The sequence below is a fragment of the Ahaetulla prasina genome, chromosome 2, assembly GCF_028640845.1.
Source record: "Ahaetulla prasina isolate Xishuangbanna chromosome 2, ASM2864084v1, whole genome shotgun sequence".
Classification (NCBI taxonomy): domain Eukaryota; kingdom Metazoa; phylum Chordata; class Lepidosauria; order Squamata; family Colubridae; genus Ahaetulla; species Ahaetulla prasina.
In genome coordinates, this window is record NC_080540.1 from 86,092,597 (window position 1) to 86,114,842 (window position 22,246).

General features: G+C 41.8%; 1 protein-coding gene across 2 annotated transcripts in view; it reads right to left on the reverse strand.

The window, feature by feature from the left end:
• LARP1 (La ribonucleoprotein 1, translational regulator) overlaps positions 1-22,246 on the reverse strand; it is a 106,857-nt gene that overhangs the window by 21,499 nt on the left and 63,112 nt on the right. Inside the window, exons 3-9 of one of the 2 annotated variants that reach the window (XM_058166576.1) lie at positions 17,339-17,404; positions 12,955-13,126; positions 11,172-11,303; positions 9,664-9,816; positions 8,019-8,181; positions 7,068-7,212; positions 5,431-5,605 (exon numbers count right to left, since the gene is read on the reverse strand). In XM_058166576.1, the coding sequence (XP_058022559.1) occupies positions 5,431-5,605; positions 7,068-7,212; positions 8,019-8,181; positions 9,664-9,816; positions 11,172-11,303; positions 12,955-13,126; positions 17,339-17,404 (1,006 nt within the window). Of the gene's footprint in view, positions 1-5,430; positions 5,606-7,067; positions 7,213-8,018; positions 8,182-9,663; positions 9,817-11,171; positions 11,304-12,954; positions 13,130-17,338; positions 17,405-22,246 lie in introns of both variants that reach the window. The other variant, XM_058166575.1, reaches the window with a different exon arrangement.

A 22,246-nucleotide genomic window follows, 5' to 3' on the forward strand; every position in this document is an offset into this window, starting at 1 on the left:
CAGCTGAAACCATTGAAGTTCTGGGCATAGCATGTCCCCCTGGCTGAGGGAGATCCTGTCTAGAAGAATCCTCCAGGGAGGTGATATTGATAGGGACAATAGTTCTGCGAATCAGGTCCGTCTGGGCCAGTGAGGAGCTATGAGGAAAACCTCTACTCCTTCCTCCAGGATCTTCCTGATGACCCTCGGTATTAGAGGTATAGAGGGAAATGCATACAATAGGCCCTGTGGCCATGGGCAATGGAGTCTGTCCGTCCCTTTGGCTCCTGGGGATTGGAATCTGGTATAGAACCATGGAAATTGTGTATTCGCTGGGCTGGCAAAAAGATCTACTTGGGGTGGGCCGAATTTGGTTAACAGCTGGAGGAACAGATCTGGATGAAGTTTCCATTCTGCCAGATCAATGGTCTGTCTGCTCAACCAATCCGCTTGGAGATCCCAGAGATGTGTTCCGTCCGCAGGGAGGACAAGTGCTTCTCTGCCCACAGACCTATCACAGAAGTTTTGCGCATCAGTGTCCTGGAGCGGGTGCCTGACGGTTCACATGCACTTTGACTGTGACATTGGCCGTCAATAACAGCACGTGGTGCCCTGACAGTTGATCTTGGGCGGCTCTCAGTTCCAGCCAGTTGATGTCTTTGAGGAGGTCGTTTGGAGACCACTGACCCTGGGTCACTTGAGATTGTAGATGAGTACCCCATCCAAAAAGACTGGCGTCTGTGGTCAGGGTTAGGCGAGGGTGCTCTTTGAAGGAACACCCCTGCTCTACGGCTGCTGACGTCCACCACTCCAAGGATCTGATTACCTTGAAGGGAACTCTGATCCGTTTGGGGGAGTTGCTGAGGCCCACCCGTTGACTTGGTAATAGAAACCATTGAAGAGGTCAGGAGTGCAACCTCGCCCAAAGTACAATCTGAAGGCAGGAAATCATTTTGCTTAACAATTGGGAAAGAAGAATCAATGGTACCTTTTGAGGGTTCTGACTTGCCTGATGGTAGTACGGATGCTGGAGCGACGCTCCTGGGAGAAGAAGATGAGGCTTGCCTGAATGTCGATCCTTGCTCCCAGATGGACCAGGTTGGTGGAGGGGTCATGTGACTCTTTTCCCAATTCACAGTGAACCCATGTTCTTGGAGGGTTTGAACCGTGATCTGGAGGTCTAGACTCGCCTGCTGAGGGAAATGAGGACAGGACCAAAATGTCATCCACATAAAATAACAAACATATGGGTTTTGACTGCAAGTGAGCAGTCACCACGTCCAGAAGTTTTGTGAATATTCTGGGGGCGGACGAGAGTCCAAAGGGCAGAGATTTGTTATTGGTAATGTAGTCCCGCGTAGGAGAACATGAGGACTTCTTGTGGGACGGTCTGATGCAGATAAGCCTCTTGTAGATCTATTGATGTCAAGAGATCTCCCTGTCTGATGCAACCCAGAATGGTGTGCAGGGATTTCATTTTGAAGCGTTTGTACTTGATGTGTATCTTTTTCAGATCTAGGATGGCTCTGTTACCGCCTGATTTTTTTTGCACTAGAAAGAATATCAAATAGAAGCCAAACCCCTGGTGTTGAAGAGGTACAGGTTCTATGGCCTGAATAGCCAGCAGATGCTGGATTTCAGCTTCCATCAGAGACCTCTTGGTGGGATCCCGTGAGACGGAGCATTGGATGAACCGTCAAGGAGGTTTTGAACTGAACTCTAGGGTAAGACTAAGTGTTTGCAATGCCCAGGCATTTGAGGTCGAGATTTACCAGCAATTTGCGAATCTGCTCAGGTAATCGCCTATGGGATTGCCTATATCGGGACAGTCATTTGTTCCAACGGTAAGATCGGTAACCAGCTCCCTGAAAGGGACATCTGGTCTGTAGCTGTCTAGAGCGATCCCAAAAGGAAGGTCTGTCCTGCAGCCTGTCCCTGGTTGGTAGAAAGGACCTTTGGTAACCCGGGCTTTGAAACTCCATGTCAGAAGCACGAAAGGGCTGTCTACGGTAAGGAAAACCAGTTCGTCTGTCATCTCAACTGTAGATGTGGGGAAGAACCTTCCTCTTATCCTTACCCTCTACCAAAACAGGGTTTAAGGCTTCCCCAAAGAGAGAGCCGTCCTTGAATGGAGCCGCCACTACCCACCATTTTGTTTTCACTTCAGCCTGCCAGTGCATCAGCCATAATAGGCATCTGGAGGTGACATTGGACGCTAAGGCTTGTGAAACAAACTTTGCTGAATTGAGGGTCCTGTCTGCTGAATATTCTGTGGCAGCAATTAGTTTATTATGTCGTGTTGCAGGCGGGTGTCTTCAGGGGACGCCCAGGACTGCACTTGATGAAGCCAGATTGCGGATGTCCTAGAGAAAAAGGATGCAGCTGTGGTGGAACGAATGGCCCAGGCAACTCCTGGGTGGGTCTTATGAGCAGCGAGCTCCGCCCTTCGGTCCTCAGTTTTCAGGCCCTCAGCTGAGTCGGAAGGATGTTAGATGAAGCCACGATGGCCATCAGAACATCCACGGTTGGAAATTTGAGAAGCTCTTCAAGTTCTTGTTCCACCATGTACATTTTCTGATCCATGCCACTAGGGGCAGAGATGGACCCGGGCTGATTCCACTGTCACTGTAAGAAATCAACAAAGAACTTGGGCGATGGAACGGCCTCTTGCTCTGTGACAGGCTTGGTAAAAAGAAGAGCCATGGGATCTTGAGGGTCCAAAGATCCCTCAGGTTGCCCAATAAGTGCCCCCATATTAACTGTTGTCCTTGCCTTATAGAATAAGGTTTTAAACAGATCATGACGGAACAGACCCGTGGCAGCGGGCTTACCTGAGATGATCCTTTCATCCTCAAATAGATTATAATCCATCACATCCTCTTCTCGCCCATAAATGACATATCACTTTGCTGAGAAGGTGAAGAGAATGAGGGTCTAGAACTGCGTTGGCGAATCTTCCGTGTTCTCGCGTGCCGCCCACGTGCCAGAAGTGGCACGAAAAACTGTCCCAAGACGTGCGCACCTTCACCGCCTCCCATCGCGTTCCTGTGGTCAAATGCGCGCCGGCCAGCTGGCCATCATGCACACAGTGCTGGCGACTCCGGAAGTGCAGCAGTCCATCATGCATGTGTGATGGCGAACCTCCGGCACGCATGCTGCCTCGCGCATGTGCGGTCCGCCAGCACTGCACGCACACAATGGCCAGCTGACTGGGGTGCATTTGATCACAGGAACGCGACGAGGAACCGGCGAGGGCGTGCATTTGTCTCGGGACTGTTTCACATGCTGCTTCCGGCATGCGTGCCACAGGTTTGCCAACACTGGTCTAGAATGTCCTGTCAGAATGACCCACTGGTGGAATTGCCCTTAGATTCAGGTCTATCACTGGCAGCTGAGTTAAGAAACCCCTTTGCATAAGGGCAGCATCAATGTCCTTGTAATAGTTTGGGCAATCATATCGCATATGTCTTGTGATAGTGCAGTGCCTTGGCCTTCCTCCGCCACGGTGAGCATGAAAGTAGCAGAGGCACAGGAACCCCTGCGGTGATGAGAGGGTCCTGGCTCAGGGTTGGCTATCCCCAAAGGTATATCCATGTCTGCTGCCTGAATTTCCTGTCTGGTAATGGAGGCAGCAGGAGACCAACCAAGCTGATTTAGCTGGGATTCCTGAATCAAAATTTCCTTGTTTAAGGAGTCAGATGCTTCCCTGATGCAGCCAGATGTAGAAGGATCCTTGCCAGCCTCTGCCTACTTTTGGGCCTTATCAAATTGTTTTTCTAATGCACGTTGTTGCTTCATGGCATCTTTGTCAGATGCAGTTGAAGGAGAGGCTTGTACAGAGGGCTGGGATCTGGTAGAGGGCTCTTTAGACCTAGATTTCCCCTTTTTTTTGAGTTGGAACCTCCGAGGCATGATGCCTGCGGGAGAGACAAAGGTGCGAGAAGAAGATCTACTGTGAGACGCCATTTGAGAAACACGAGGTAACTATGAAACAGCAAATAAATCCCTTGTTAAATATATCTCTATTAATTGCTGCCAATTGCTATTGAAATCACCTCCCTGGTGTACGAAAACACCAGTATGGAGGGCAGTTAAGGGTTTCAGACATGCCAAGCCAACACCACGGCTTGAAAAGCAGTTTAGAATAAAGGCTGCGGTGGGGGGACAAAATGGCACAAAATCTATACCAAGGCTTTTAAGCATGAAAAAACTACCGCAGCTTGCCCGCAGCCCGCAGCTTGCCGCAGCTGGAATCTGACAGCATGGCTCCTTGCCCAAATAAAGGAGTGCAGAACCGGCACCTCGGCTCTTTCCGCACTAATCCGACGCCAAAACTTACAAGGCAGCCTCCAGAACAAACAGGAAAGAGATCAAAGGCTCCGTGCATCGTTCAGGCCTCTCTGCAGCAAAAATCGCCGCTGCGGAGCCCCACAGCTCAGCTGATCAGCGCTTGGCTGGGCGCGGTGCCAGAAACCGCTTCCCAGCAGAAACAAAGCTTTTTTAGAAATAAACCTCTTCTGTGCGTTGAGAAAGAAAGTCCAAGCAATGGAGGATAATCAGAATAATTCTCTCTAGGCCGATTGAGTTAACAAATTGGAGCTAAACAGGAAGGAAGAGGCATAACTAAACAAATTACAACTCAGTCAGTCTCTGGCCAATCAGACAAGGTTATCACCCATTGCTTGGACTGTCTTAAGCAGCGCACAGGAGAAGCAAGGTCTATCAGGTGCCCCCTCTCCTACAGATCAGACCTGCAATAAACTGGGTCAGGTTCATGGTTGTCATGCTGGCCATGAAGTTCCATGCAGTCTTTGGGTCTGTTCCCCAAAGATGACAAATTGAAGTTCCCCCAGAATCATAAACCTTGGAAATTCCACTGTCAGGCCAAAGACAACCTCAAACAGAGTAGGCAAGGAAGCTGCTATGCAGCAGGGAGAGTGGTACAATAGCTGAACTCCCAACTGATTTTCAGGCCCAGCTTTATAAGTTATCACATGGTTATCTGAGAGGTAGTGCCTCTGGCAATCTTCAGAGTCTCCTGATAGACAATAGCACACACACACACATACACATGAAGTTGTGGCTAGTGCCACAACCAAAATCCCACTGGACGTATTTTCGAGAAAGGTATTTCCTCCTCCTCCTTGCTCTGCAGGGTCTCAGAAATATCTGCCAGGTTTGCCTTCTCATACAGGATCAAATCCCACATTACAGGGATTTTATTAGAGGCTGAGCTTGAGCAACATTAAATGTTAACAGATGCCCATATAAGGAAAATTATTATCTTTAATAACGCAGAGACTCTGGATAAAATACTGAAATGTTGACGTTTTGTAATGCTGCTGTTTTGTAAAATAAATGTTTGGCTTGATCTCAAATTATGTAGCAACAACAAAAATCAACATATTTTGCGGAACATATTTGATTTTCATATTTTCCATCTGTACTGACCTGTCTCTTTTTGGAAGTTCTGCCTGGGCACAAATTCTGGGCAGTTAATTAGCTGAGAGAAGTCTGTTTGTGCATAGTCTGCCATGGGAGGGCCAGGCAAAGGCCATTTCTCTGGTTCTTCTTTTCTCCTGATTTTCTGGTCCACAATCTCCACCACTTTGCTGTCTTTTAATGCCTGGAAAACAAGTCCTCATTTTCAGCATTAATATATCAAAACAAGGCGGAGTGAATAAAAATTGATTTTTTTTTAAAAAAAAAATTGGATTGTTTTTATATAAATCTGATTTTTTTAATCCAATTTATTTTAATAAAATGCTTTTGGAGTAAAAAATCTATCTAAAGATAATTCTCTATTTAAGATACATTAATAATTTAGTTTATTCAGCATGAAATGGAGCTTAGTTATATAGCATGAAGCTGTATATTCTGCAATATTTACATTTTTGGTAAACTCATTCAATGAATCCAAGCTCTGCAAGCTGAGATAACATAGACTGCATTGATGCATTCACACAATTTCACAGTAACCATGAGATCATAAAACAAAGTTCAGGAATATTCCTTTATCCCATTGTTTTGCAAATCTATGTACACTGCAAACTGTATGATTGTTTGAAGAGAAATGCATCTATATCACCAGGCTCTGAGGAGCAAGGGCAAGCAGTAAAAATGAAAATGAAACCTTCTAAGCAGCTTATAAATATAATATTAAAGAGCACCGGTCATTTCAGATCCATCATGGCAGTGCCTGTTAGTCCACTCACCTGCTGCCTGTCACATTTGTCACCTTGTTGTGTCACTGCTGCATCACCAACAATCCCATTAAAGTGAATGGGACTGTGGTGAGTCAACAGTGGGTCAGAGGAGGAGCCGCTGAGGGACAGAGATGAGAGTTGCTCTTTAAAAATTATGATTTAAATCGAGTTGATTTAAATCATGCCTTTTTACTAGACTAAACTTCCATTTTGCTATCAGATAAGAGGTATCTGTTACTAAACTTCCATTTTGCTATCAGATAAGAGGTATCTGTGGGATATTTGCAGTATCCCTCCTTGCATTGTTTCAGAGTGGATTTGATTTAAATCAAGTTGATTTAATCACTTTCCTACTCCAAAGCACATCTGGGTAATGAGGAGACACAGATATGACCTGCTGATATTTCCATTTTCTCACTCAATCCAATATGGGAATGGAAGTTCTAAAACTTCCGATTCTCTCTCAAGAATCATAACATGGCAGCTTTAAGAGCTCATTCAGTACACCAATGGATTTTAGGCCCAAGCCCAGAGACGACACAGTGAGATCCAATCCACTCCTTTACTTACACCCGACTGACAGAATCTTGGCAAACTAAAGTTGTAACTTTCTTACTACATATATCCTGAGATTTTAGGGTGCAGCTACCCTAAATCTTTTTCCCCCTTGCCCCCCAGTTTGGGACTGTGCAGTCACTTAATCCAGGCATTTTTCTGAGAAAGCTGTGTTATTAAAATCCTCACAGCGGGTGCCCATTTTATCATAATAGAAAAGATTTTTAGTGCAAGTTTGAATGAGATAGTATGATATAACAAAAAGCAAAATGACAACACATTGTAATACATAAGTACTGGTAGACAGGTGGGCAGATTATCCCTTACCTTAATAATAAGGCCAACATCTGTGGTTAGGGCTTGTACCCGATGGAAACTGGCAATGAGAGTGATGGGAAGGAAACCTTCAGTGTCCATTTTCCGCCTCAAGAAAAAGTCTCTTTCCAAGTTGTCGACACTGAAGTAGTATTCTCTGAAAATAGCAAGTAATGGAAATTGAAATAGTTATTCGTGTGACATGCTAAAAGTACACTAACCTCACTTCAGCAAAGTTTCTCTCAAGTATAAGAATTACTACTACTCTATCATATCTATCGTTTTCAAAACTGGTCCCAATCTAAGACAGACTTACGTTTAAATATATTATATGGGCTAAGGAAGTAGTTTTTGATAGTAACAGAAGACATGTCTACCCTAAAATAATCTCATTAATTGTATCAGAATTATTCCAGTTGCACTGCCGTACTCTGTGTCAGAGAGTACCAATTTCTTAAACATTCATTTTTCTTTGTTATTAGTAAATTTGTTGCTACTGAAGGTAAAGAAAATAAATATAAAAAGAAGTAAATTCTCTTATTCCACCCTTTTTCCTGCAAGTGACATAATTATCGTTAGCTTGACATATATATGCTGATGTTTCTAAAAGATATCTTACATTACACATTGCTTATTTTTCCTTCTATATTCTCAAGTGGCTGTTAGGCATAACCCTGTTTTCTGCTGCTATCACCACTTTAAGGACCAGCCATTATTTTGAATGTTTTCAGTTGCAACAATTTTATAGAAAGGGCTTATTATTATAGGCTTTGATCCTGCTGTACTAATTGCCATTTTACTTGTTTTGGAAAGGGCAGCACAGTATATCTAAATAAGAGACTATTTAGTAATTTCTTAATGGATAAAGAGTATTCTGCCACAGAAATAAAGTGGTTTGCCAAATATCTAAGAAGGCTTTTAAAAGATTGAAAAACTACTCCTAGAACCAAAACGAATACATACATCTGTCGTTTGATGTAGTCTTTGAGCAGTTCTTGGTCAACACTGTACAGCTCAGTGCTACTGATGTTATCAAAGTAATAAGTGATATTACTAGTGTATTTCTGTGTACGTGTGCCATCAGAAGCATCAAATTTCCGATATCCATAATGATAATCAAAGTGAGCTGAAGAAGGAACAAGAGAAAAAGAATCTTTTTAAAAACCTTTTCTTCTCAAATGAAATCTGTATTGCACTGGTCAAACACAATCAAGATGAAATATAATAGCCAAGCAGTGAACTACTGTTTGATACTATGACCACTGACCTGCACTGATCTACATGGTTCTATATTTTCTCCCATTCATTTCTTCATTGAAATTAAAAGATTGGAAACGGTTACCCTGAGATTTGGAATAAAGTGTCACCAATATGACATTCTGCTGATAACCCCTGTCACATAACTCAAAGAATATGGCACATTCATAATGTTATGAGAATTAATAATGGTGAGGTGTGAATAAGGAGGTTGAACAACAAAAAATGATAATGATAGTGCAGCTAGTTAGTAGAAAGTTAAGACACAAGAATTGAGATTCCCCTAAACCTCTGGGGGAAAAAACCCCAGATATATTGTTTGGGAATGCCTGCACTCCCAAATTCAATTATGCAATAATAACCAAATCTGCACATATATATTCAGTGTGCCAGCTATGACTATTTTTGAATCAGCTGTATCTGCCAACAGTCCCCCATGTCTTGGTCAAATGGCAATGTATTTAATCTGTGAAAACTCTTGAAAGGTACCGGAGGATGTCGAGTGATATAAAACATGGCAGATAAACTGTTAACCAGTGTCACATCACACCCAACCAAAGCTAACTTATCTAGTTCACAATTCTTCTGACCAGATGGATCAAAAGCTTGCTGCCTAAAGATCAAAGGTTTACTATCTGCAGAAGGGCCTCTCTTATCACAAAACTAGATTTCAAAGTCCTTTTACAGTATATCTTTTCTTATGCCACACCCTTGGAGCACACTTTACTTTTAATTATTAGTCAATTGCAATAAAACTGACAGATTCTTGAAGCATTTTAAAGACTCTTTTAAGATGCTGTAAGAAACTTTTTTTCCTCACAACACAGGGAAGTTTATATTAAAACTGATCACTTGTCTTGATTTTTCAAAAAAAAGGTATGCCAGAATCAATCATCTTAAGCTTTCCTTTTGTAATTAATAGACACTGATGTTATTGACTAGCCCAATGACGAAGCCCTAGTGAGCTTCTAGATATGACAGTAAAATTGAACGTGGGTCTCCCCAGTTCTATTCTAATAATTACCACAAGAAATTATTTAACTTTTTAATTACATTCTGTGTAATTGTGTTTTTACTGTGTATTAATATTTATGTATTATTTCTACTTCTATTATTCTTTGGTTAAAGGGACTTAAAATTCAATAAAAAACATTAGTTTGGAAAAGACTTTAAATTCATTCATCTACTGAATGATTCGAACTATATTCAGTCAAAGTTTAGCACAAACAAATCAGCTATCCTCAATTACTGACATTCCTGCTGGAAATAAAATGTTGCTTGCCAGTTCTTTATCTGCAGCATCACCAATATTCTGTACATGGAAGAATGGTTATGAATATATTATACGTACAGCGAGTACCTCCTCTTCCTCTCCCTCTCCCTCGTCCCCGGCCACGTCCTCTGCCCCTGAAAGCACCACGAACAGTTGCCCCATCACTTTTAACACTAGAAGTTTCATCATGATCAGGCCAATTCCGTTCATGCTTGTTATCTAAATGCCATCCTGCAACAAAATAAATAGAAAGGGAAAACATGACTGAGATTGAAGCACTAAAATGACTATGAATTGGTATGTTCAGGCATCTTTAAGCAATCAGGGAGGTTAAAAGAATCAATCTATTTCTATGCTTATTATATAACAGATGAAGGAGGCTTAGTTAGACATAGCAATAATATTTGAAGGAGGCTTTGCCATATAAAAAGGAATATCCCAACTGGCTAGTTATTTAGACTATACTATAAACCATGTGAGAGATTAGAATAGTCTATGGGGACAGGGGTACGTCAAATGGAAAACAATTTGTTCTGGAAGTCAGAACAAAACTCAAAGTGTCTTGATGTTTTATATTCCAAAAGACTTGCCAAAACATTTCAATTGGTCTGCATTAGGAACAGGTTTACAAAAACATGGAAGAAGGAATCCATGTTCAAAAGGATGATTTTAAAAATTAGCCTAGAATTAAAACATTATGTCTAATGCCCATAGCAAAACATGGAACCAGAAATTAAGCAAAACTCTTGTAGCTTGGTCTTCATAAAAATACTCACTGAATTGAGTTGAACAACCAATCACAGATCAACAATTTTTCCCTATAAAATCCTCATTACTAGCAAAAATCTTCTCCCTACAGTACTTTAAAGCCAGCAATAAACTCACTTATCAAGCAAACTTATAGGCTTTTAGATCAAAACTGACTCTAGCATGTGCTTAATCAACTTTACCTCAAACCTATTTCCCTTCAACTAATTTCAGCAGATGGGAGTAAAATAAAAACCTGTCATCGCTCACTAACTATAATTGGGACTGGCAATTCTGTTACTAAGCCAAAAATCCTATGACAGTGATGACCTTACAAAGTTATTTCCATTGTTCAATGAATCAACAGTCATTAAATGAGAAATCACATGACTGTGTTGGCCTTACAACACTTCCACTTCTGTCATTAATTGAATCATCACAGTAATAAATGAGGCACGAAGTCAGCTATAACCACATTCTCTATTAATTCTGCTTGTGAAGGTTGCAAATGGTGATCACATGCCCGTGGGATGCTGTGATGGCTGTAAATATGAGATCTGTTTTTTCCAACCAGGTTGTAACTTCAAATGGTCACTAAAAGGACAGTTGGTAAGCAAGGACTACCTGTAATGATTTTTCCAAGTCACTACTATTGAAGAGGAAACTTATTTTCTCAGAATAGTCAGTGTCCATTTCAAGTTAGAAATGTTTTGCTCATTTGTGTACAAAGAAGATGAAAAGATATGATGATAATCTAAACGTGTGTGTGTGTGTGTGTGTGTGTGTGTGTGTGTGTGTGTGTGTTCATTTAACTGCTTTCAAAGATATTCAACTCATACCTTTTGATTCACTTCGGTTGTTGGAAGGATGCCGGTGCTGCTCATTCTGTCTGTTGTTACGAGAAGCGGTTTTATCCCTTGGCACTTCAGACTTCATATCTATTTGCAGGGGTACCCATTTGTGTCTACTGCCTGCAATACAAAAATTATTGCCTAGGACTAATCTTCGAAGGATGCAAATCAACGTAATTCTGAAAAATGTGTGACACAAACTGTCAAAATATTTCTGACTCCCGGAACAGCAATGAATAACTGAAGATTTCAAAAAACCAATTATGATAAGGACATCAGAATGCTGGCCTAGAAACAACGTGATCAGTTTATTCATGTTCTACTTTGTGAGTCCTGCAGACAGGGCCTACTGAGGAATGTATTAAAATGGAAGACTGAACCAGAATATTGTTCCTACCTCAATTCATAATGCATGCTTTTTCTGAGGGCAGAGATTTCCTTAGTCCTATACTTTCGCTTACTATGAGAAAAAAATAATAAATGGTTGCTATAGTAAACAGATATTGACTACGCAACAAGATCATGGATCAGCATGGAGGAAAGGTGGCCAAGTTATATATTTCTAATAGACTGTACTTTGAACATACAGTGATAAGATTTTAAAATGTTATTGTTTCAAGATAATAGAAAACTATTTCTCAGTACTAAAGGTGGTCCTCGATTGATAACCACTTATTCAGTGACTGACTGGACTTACAATAATAGCACTGAATGAATGGTGCTTAATGACTGGTCCTCAAAAGTTCCAGCCATTGCAGCATCCTTGTGGTCATGTGAATGCACTCTGGGCACCATCTGCAACCTTCTTGGCCAACTTCCTGCAACCAAAGTCAGTGGGGATGCTGGCAAGAGGTATAAATGTTGACAAGACAAACTTGCTTAAGGATAGCAATCAGAAAATGCAGCAACTGTCATAGCTAAGCTACATAATCATGTGATGCCAATTAGAAAGCAACCAGGACGTTGGAAACCTAACACCTTTTTTACCCAGACTCAAACTTTGCTCCATTTTCTTTTTTCATGTGCGTGCAAATATTTTTCCTGCAATATTTTTGTGCTGGTACTATTCTTAAAGACACATAAGGAAGGGAGCTTTGCTTTTAGATTTCATTTTTGCACGTTAACATTTTTCTCTGCTGATTTAATCTCTTATTAATTCTTTGGGAATTCCGTTTCAAAGAAATAGACATTTTTGTGATTTCAAGGTAATATCTGATATGCAAGTTTAATTTTTTCTCCAGAATCTGAAGGAGCTGTATTTGAAATTGGATTGCTTCACTATGATGATTACTTCTTAAGTTTACATAAAGCATTTTTTGTTGATTCCTAGATTTATAGATCACTCTAATTACATGTAATTTAGTATGTTTTCTTTTCTGTTCTACAGTCAGATTCAACCCCTTTTTCAGCTTTGAATTTTTATTTGATGACCATAAGCCTGTTATTTATTTGAGGCTAATATACTTCAGAATATTGTTGTAATGTTAACGTTCATTAATGTTATCCTAACAGCTTTATTTCTGATTTGAAAAACTTTTATTTTCCCAAAAAAAAAACCCAAGCACTTGAGGAGGAACATTCCTCCTCTCATTATTAAATAAAAAATTTCCCTAATGTTAATGTCAATGAAGTATATAGTCATTAATTCCTAATGCACTGGAACTACAGTCCTCTTTATCAATACAGAGTCCTGCCAACAAAAATGCTGATGGAAAGTCTAGAGTTGCCATACTACACATCTGCTAAGAGCCCAAAGACAGCCTTTTCTCACCTTTTTTCTTTTGAGCCAATTTCTGGTTGTCATCATCTCCATTTTTCTCTTCTCCTGATTCATCGGATCGAGTTTTCATGTTCTCCTTGCCATCACTTCCTTCCCCTTTCTCCTGCTCCCTCATATTTTTCTTAATATGAAGTTTCCGTAGAGATTGGGATTTTTGTGACAACTGCTGAAAATGATAGATGAGACATTTGAGGTACAGGAAAAGATAATCACAAATAACTTAGCAAAGTAGCAATCTTATCTACATTCTTACCTCAAGATATTGATTTATATTTATTTATTCCTATGTGGAACCATTAACACCTCCAATAGTATCATATAGTTTGGCTTGAAGTCAAGTTCACTACTGCAATTATAAACCAGTAGTTTGCTCCCAAAAATGAGCATTTTTTTTTTAAAAAAAGAAACTATTTATTTTATTTATTTATTTATTTATTTTATTTTTCATATTTATATACCGCCCTATCTCCCTAAGGACTCAGGGCGGTTCACAGGCAGTTAAAATACATATAAATACAGATTAAAACGACAATTAAAAAACTTATTCTATAGCCCAATCATTAAAACCAGTATAAATAGTAAAAAACCCTTAAAACCAGTTACTTTAAAATCTAATCCAGTCCCGCGCAGATGAATAAGTGTGTTTTAAGCTCGCGACGAAAGGTTCGGAGGTCCGGAAGTTGACGAAGTCCTGGGGGGAGTTCGTTCCAGAGGGTGGGAGCCCCCACAGAGAAGGCCCTTCCCCTGGGTGTCGCCAGATGGCACTGCCTAGCTGACGGCACCCTGAGGAGTCCCTCTCTGAGAGCGCACGGGTTGGTGAGAGGTATTTGCTAGCAGTAGGCGGTCCCGTAAATAGCCCGGCCCTATGCCATGGAGCGCTTTAAAGATTGTCACCAGCACCTTGAAGCGCACCCGGAAGGCCACAGGTAGCCAGTGCAGTCTGCGCAGGATAGGTGTCACACGGGAGCCACGAGGGGCTCCCTCTATCACCCGCGCAGCCGCATTCTGGACTAGCTGAAGCCTCCGGATGCCCCTCAAGGGGAGCCCCATGTAGAGAGCCCCATGTAGAGAGCATTGCAGTAATCCAGGCGAGACGTCACGAGGGCGTGAGTGACCGTGCATAAGGCATCCCGGTCTAGAAAGGGGCGCAACTGGCGCACCAGGCGAACCTGGTGGAAAGCTCTCCTGGAGACGGCCGTCAAATGGTCTTCAAAAGACAGCCGTTCATCCAGGAGAACGCCCAGATTGCGCACCCTCTCCATCGGGGCCAGTGACTCGCCCCCAACAGTCAGCCGAGGACTCAGCTGACTGTACCGGGATGCCGGCATCCACAGCCACTCTGTCTTGGAAGGATTGAGCTTGAGCCTGTTTCTCCCCATCCAGACCCGTACGGCTTCCAAACACCGGGACAGCACTTCGATAGCTTCATTGGGGTGGCCCGGTGTGGAAAAGTACAGCTGGGTGTCATCAGCGTACAGCTGGTACCTCACACCGAAGCCACTGATGATCTCACCCAGCGGTTTACATAGATGTTGAACAGAAGGGGCGAGAGAACCGCCCCCTGCGGCACCCCACAAGTGAGGCGCCTCGGGGCCGACCTCTGCCCCCCTGTCAACACCGTCTGCGACCGGTCGGAGAGATAGGAGGAGAACCACCGATAAACGGTGCCTCCCACTCCCAATCCCTCCAACCGGCGCAGCAGGATACCATGGTCGATGGTATCGAAAGCCGCTGAGAGGTCTAATAGGACCAGGACAGAGGAACAACCCCTATCCCTGGCCCTCCAGAGATCATCCACCAACGCGACCAAAGCCGTCTCCGTGCTGTAGCCGGGCCGGAAACCGGACTGGAACGGGTCTAGATAGACAGTTTCATCCAGGTGCAGGGGAAACTGATATGCCACCATATTTCTACAACCTTCGCCGCGGCGGGTTGGAGACCGGACGATAATTACCTAAGACAGCTGGGTCCAGGGAGGGCTTCTTGAGGAGGGGCCTCACCACCGCCTCTTTCAAGGCGGCCGGAAAGACTCCCTCCAACAAGGAGGCACTCGTAATCGCCTGGAGCCAGCCTCGTGTCACCTCCTGAGTGGCCAGCACCAGCCAGGAGGGGCACGGGTCCAGTAAACACGTGGTGGCATTCAGCCTACCCAACAACCTGTCCATTTGCAATTTAGAGGGGAATGTGCATACTTGAAACACATGTATTGCAAAAGCAAGGCTTTCACCATAGTTTCTAAATCGTTTTGAAACCTAGTAACAGCCTCATTTTGTCAATGAAGACAGGGGCAGGAGACGAAGACAAAGAAAGTCTGAGAGCATTTTACAAAGTTGTAAAGCTGACACTCTGCTGCCAAAACAAAAGGAAGTCAAAAGCAAGAAATATGCTTTAAGTATTTTGGCATTCATGTTCTACTTCCGGGTATTTGTCGTATCCACTCTGAAGAGAGCCAAGGGCATATTGCCAGTTTAAGAAGTTCAGTTTCTTAACCCACTTTTTTGACAGCAATTTCAACATTGCTACATAGTAAGTACATCATCTTCTCTTCACTTTGGCTAGGTTTTAGAATGAGTTCCAGGCTCCTGTCCCAGAATAGCATTGCTGAGCTAGGGATGATGGTGGGCAGGGAAACCCTAAAAGGAAATCCTCTGCCTTGAACCTGTAATGAGCTATTCCTGGCCTTCTCCTAAGCACAGAGTTAGCACCCCCCAAAAGTGTTGTTCAAACTGAACGTTAAGTTCTGTAATGGGGGGAAATAGTGTCTATATTGAAGCATGAAGAGAGAGATTCCTGCAGTCTCCCTTCATTCTCTCCTTCCTTAGTTCACCTAAGCCCAGGTAATCTCCGACTATAATTAAATGGGTTTTTTTTAATTATCTGTTATGCTATTTTTGATATAATGATGCATACATGAAATTCAGCAAGAATCTAGATCAGTAAAAATGGAATGTAGCTACTTTGTTCCTCTCTTCTGCCAATGCCTATACATGCACTCACATTTATACAGTTTTCTAAACCCCAAGTTCTCTTCTAATTAATTTTAATAATATAAGGTTTTTTTTTAAGTTCAACTAATTATCTTCTTTTTGTGACATAATATTTGGAAATTCTCTAAAAGAACATTGAAGGCTTCTATATACCAAGGAAGTTCCATATCGGAAATATGCATATAAAAGATGGGAATATTATCCAAATATATCCAAATTATATGAACAAAGAAACTTGGTGGATTAAAAAAAGTTATTCAAGTAGTGAGGACCTCTAGTGGTGATTTCCTTTTTGGATATGTAAGGAGTGCTTACATATACCACAAGAAAAACAGACTTAGCAGTCATCACCAAAAAGTTTACAATAAAAAACAGGAAAATGAAAGTAAAAAGTGTTATTGATCTTAAAGAAAAAATAATCAAGGGAAGGAAAAACAAAAACAAAAATACTGAAGAAAGGATGATACACAGGATGATAGGCCTCTTCACTTCATTTTAAGCTCTATGTTGCGTGAGTATCTTTTTCTTTCTACTTAATGAATGTAGAAGCCCCTTAGCCTTCCAGAAAGCTGTAAGAACTTGTGCTTCATCCAAGAGTCAACCCAGAAAGGAGTTGAGTTCAGCACATATTTAGTGCTGTGGGATTGTTATGGTGCCTGATTAGAATATGATCGTTTTAATGTGGGTATGTGTGAAGAGAGCTGTTTACATTATTATGGAGGTTTAATTGATTTTAATTGCTCATGGTTGCCATATAAACCACATACATATATATGCATGGTCTCTTCACACATACCCACATATAGCTGCATATATATATACATCTAACGTATATATATATACCCGCATATATATACATCTAACAGCAAAAGCCCCAAGAACAATACCCAGTGTTGGGCATCCTCTCTCCTAGAATGAAATGAAAAATATCCACTATTGAATGTAATCTGTACTGAATAATATGATGTAGGAGCAGCAGAAGCTACTTGAAGATTATTTTATTGTAGTTTTTGGAATATTGTTGCTTTGAAGAGTTGTTTGATAGCCAAATTAAGTATCAATAGTAGTAGATGGTTACAATTATCAATAACAAAAAGACAAAAATAAAACAAATTCCACACATCCAACATAATAGAGAAATATCTCCTTTCTAGAACATATTCAGATTTTATTTTAAACAAATAGCATCAACCAATAAGTACAAAAATATGAAAATGAAATAGGAATTTGCTGACAGTTTAACAAGCTGCTTCATGGATAAGAAACACCCCTCTTAAACAACAGAATTTATTGAGTTGGAGAATATTCTTTATTCAGCAACACCATCAGTTCATGAACAGGCTAAACAGATGAGACTCCCCACCCCCCGAATCAGAGTATGTTCTTACCTGTATACTCTTGTGAGCTATTTCTCCTGGCGTTGGCCAATTTGTGGCATCCCCAAAGTCACCAACCTGATATAGTAAACAGAATACAGAATCAAGTTACCTTCTATAAATTCAACTTTTGACTGTCTATACAAGTCTAGATTTAGATGCCTACTATTTCTATTCCTTCTAGTGGCATTTCAGCTGTGCAATACTATTATAGAGAATTCAAACCAGGTACAGACATCTTTATACTATATATGCTTTATTTGGTACTCTACAGAAAGCCAGAATTTTTAATTTTAAAATTATTAAAAAATCTCCCCATCCCTCCGGAGGACCCGCAGCCCCACCACAAATGTCTTTCTGCTTTAGGGCAGGTATTATTATTATTATTATTATTATTATTATTATTATTATTATTATTATTATTATTATTATTATTATTATTATTATTATTATTATTATTATTATTTATTAGATTTCTATACCGCCCTTCTCCCGAAGGACTCAGGGCGGTTTATAGCCAAAAATAAAACAGTAACAATATACAATTAAGAACAAATTAAAAAACTTATTATACAATTGGCCGAAATTATAAAACATTTAAAAACTAAAAACCCATTAAAATTCATCTAAAATTTAGAAATTTAAAAAAATTTAACAAAAAACTTAGGCCAGCCCCGCGCGAGTAAATAAATACGTTTTCAACTCAGGGCGAAAGGTCAGAAGATCAGGTATTTGGCGCAAACCAGGGGGAAGTTCGTTCCAGAGGGTAGGAGCCCCCACAGAGAAGGATCTTCCCCTGGGGGCCGCCAGCCGACATTGTTTGGCGGACGGCACCCTGAGAAGTCCCTCTCTGTGTGAGTGTACAGGTCGGTGGGAGGCATGGGATAACAGTAGGTGGTCCCATAAGTACTAGTAAATCAAGCACATCTACTTTACTAACTTTATACTTCTGCTTCACATAGACCTTATCTGTTTTTCAAGTTTCATTACCTGAAATGTATATAACTTCTCCTTCATAAGTTTCTAATTTTAATTTCCTTTTTTGTGAGATGTCACATAGTTGATTATTTTGAAAAAGTGAGTGAAAGCAAAACTGGTTTTCCCTTTATGAAGATTATTGCGGCCTCCGTATATGCCTATGTTTCTATGTGTAGGGGGTTCCCATTTTATTGCAGACTCTTTTTATTTAAAAAAATGTAAATACATTAATGCTATATTTTAATTTTTTTTGTTCTAATATGTGTGCAAAACTTACCGATGACTCCATGGGAAACAACATAAAATACATTTAATAGATTCAAGATTTATTTATTTTCCAGACACAGTGCCACCTGGTGAGCATGATGATAGTAACACAATAGCAATAGAGAACCTTCCAAGTCATTTTGAGTTACATTGCAAAACAAGAGAAGCTAATTATTTTCCATAAGAGTAGGAAAAATCATGTGGCTTATATGTAATTATAAATAGACTAATTTTCAGCGACAAATTCTGTATCATTACTACATATACACAAGAGAGATCTCACTGTTCCTGTTCATTATTCAAAACCAATGCAGCAGACCACAAAACTGAGACCAGTTTCCTAAATATATAGAATAGTTTAAAATCCAGTATGTTTTCCTGATTCATCTACTTTTTCCCCTCTAAATATTTCTTCCATATACAACTGGGTGGGGAGAGTTTAAAGGGAGACACCAGTTTATTTACAAATACTTCATGACTTGCATCAGGAGCAAAGCAAATTTTCAAAAATGCAAAGAATTAAAATAAATCCTTAAGATGACAGCATCACAAAAAAGATCACTGAAGAAGAATGAACCTTGCCTTACAGAACACTCCAAAAGTTTCCAATGCATCAGGAAATGGGAATGCAGGGAAAAAATTGTGGCAAAGGATACAAGAGCACAAGAATACTGGACGAACGGCTGTCTTTGGAAGATCATTTGACGGCCGTCTCCAGGAGAGCGTTTTACCAGGTTCGCCTGGTGCGCCAGTTGCGCCCCTTTCTGGACCGAGATGCCCTGTGCACAGTCACCCACGCCCTCGTGACGTCTCGCCTGGATTACTGCAATGCTCTCTACATGGGGCTCCCCTTGAAGGGCATCCGGAGGCTGCAGTTAGTCCAGAATGCGGCTGCGCCGGTGATAGAGGGAGCCCCTCGTGGCTCCCGTATAACACCCATCCTGCGCAGACTGCACTGGCTACCTGTGGCCTTCCGGGTGCGCTTCAAGGTTTTGGTGACCACCTTTAAAGCGCTCCATGGCATAGGGCCGGGTTATCTACGGGACCGCCTACTGCTACGAATACCTCTCACCGACCGTGCGCTCTCACAGAGGGACTCCTCAGGGTGCCGTCAGCTAGGCAGTGCCATCTGGCGACACCAGGAAGGGCCTTCTCTGTGGGGCTCCCACCCTCTGGAACGAACTCCCCAGGACTTCGTCCAGCTTCCGGACCTTGGACCTTCCATGAGCTTAAAACATACCTATTTAACTGCGCAGGACTGAGTTAGTTTTTAGTTTGTGGGTTTTAACTTGGGTTTTAATTTTTTATATTTTTAATTATTAGGCTTTTGAATAAGTTTTTTTAATTGTTTTTAGAATTGTATTTATTGCTTTTAAATGCCTGTAAACCGCCCTGAGTCCTTTGGGAGATAGGGCGGTATATAAATATAAACAATAAATAAATAAATAAATAAATAATAGTAATCACAATTAAGTATTGGGTAAGCAGTTTCTCATATAGGTAGAAAGTTTGCACCATTAACAATGCCTGTAGTAAGACTTCTCTCCTTACACAATACAATCATGAGTAAAAGAGCCAAGCTAGCACGTATAACCAAAACCTGATTCCCCCCAACTCAGAAATTAGGCCTTGTGAGGATCAAGTGATCCCCTACATCAGATGTGATCCCATGGTATGGCTGGAAGAGTGGCTATCAGTATCAAAGATTCCTATGGCTTTCAGGGATGCTCCACCATAGGTATCTGGATGAAAAACCCTGCTTGTAAAATTAGGCCTGAAGGATCATTTGGGATTACTGCTTCCCTGATACAGCTACTTGATTCTGTGGCCAGGTTGGCAGCAGAATTTTCTAAATTCATAGACTTGGTTTAGTTAGTTTAGTTTAGTTTATTCAAATTTGTATACCGCCCTATCTCCCTAGGGACTCAGGGCGGTTCACAGGCAGATAAAATACATATAAATACAAGATAAAATGTCCGTTAAAAAACTTATTAAATATAGCCCGATAATTAAAACAATATATATAAAAACCCATTTAAAATCTAAATTTAAAAAATTTAAAAAACCTAATCCAGCCCTGCGCAGACAAATAGATATGTTTTAAGCTCGCGGCGGAAGGTTCGGAGGTCCGGAAGTTGACGAAGTCCTGGGGGGAGTTTGTTCCAGAGGGTGGGAGCCCCCACAGAGAAGGCCCTTCCCCTGGGTGTCGCCAGACGGCACTGCCTAGCCGACGGCACCCTGAGGAGTCCCTCTCTGTGAGAGCGCACGGGTCGGTGAGAGGTATTTGGTAGCAGCAGGCGGTCCCGTAGATAACCCGGCCCAATGCCATGGAGCGCTTTAAAGATAGTTACCAGCACCTTGAAGCGCACCCGGAAAGCCACAGGCAGCCAGTGCAGTCTGCGCAGGAAAGGTGTCACGTGGGTGCCACGAGGGGCTCCCTCTATCACCCGCGCAGCCGCATTCTGAACTAACTGCAGCCTCCGAATGCCCTTCAAGGGGAGCCCCATGTAGAGAGCATTGCAGTAATCCAGACGAGAGGTCACGAGGGCGTGAGTGACCGTGCATAGGGCATCCCGATCTAGAAAGGGGCGCAACTGGCGAACCAGGCGAACCTGGTAAAAAGCTCTCCTGGAGACGGCCGTCAAATGATCTTCCAAAGACAGCCGTTCATCCAGGAGAACGCCCAGATTGCGCACCCTCTCCATCGGGGCCAATGACTCGCCCCCAACAGTCAGCCCAGGACTCAGCTGACTGTACCGGGATGCCGGCATCCACAGCCACTCTGTCTTGGAGGGATTGAGCTTGAGCCTGTTTCTCCCCATCCAGACCCATACGGCTTCCAAGCATCGGGACAGCACTTCGATGGCTTTGTTGGGGTGGCCCGGTGTGGAAAAATACAGCTGAGTATCATCAGCGTAAAGCTGGTACCGCACACCGAAGCCACTGATGATCTCACCCAGCGGCTTCATATAGATGTTGAACAGGAGGGGACACTTCAACCTGACTTTTCTAGGTATGAAATTGAACATGGCTCAGAATTCATGGCCATCGCGATGACAATAGGCCTGACCTACAGCTGTGATCATGAATCTGTTTTCTGTCTGCAGGTAGAGGTGATGTGATGCAATCTGATTATGGGGTAAATGGATAAAATTCCTTGTCATAGTGGACATCACTTTCTGTGTCGGAGTATTTCTGGGCTGTCTCCTAACTCAAGCAGTAGAATTTATTTAGTCAGTCCTTTGTAGTTGGGTTTCAGGGGAGCCTGGGGTTTCCCTAACATTCTAGTACTTGAGATGACTGAGGTCTTAAAACTTGGAATATTCATAACTTGGAACAAAACAATGGGATTGTTTTGATTGAACTGTGTGGCTGCTTTTTGTTTGTAGATCCTAGATAGCCCTTTGGAAAATAAAACAACAAAAGAAACACCTAGAGTACTGTTGGAGGAAGATAAGGAGTACATCTGACTGAACATGGGTTTTATTAAAGATTACCTGAGGGTGCCAAGAATGACAAAATGTAAGTAAGTATTCACTTGCATCATAGCTGCAAATTGCCAAGCAGTGGCCCTGTTTAAGGTCAGTTAACTCCTCTTGGGGAAAGGGAGACTGGACAAACACCTGCAAAACTGCTGCAAGGAACATTTTAGGCATCTGTCGAATAAAATCATTT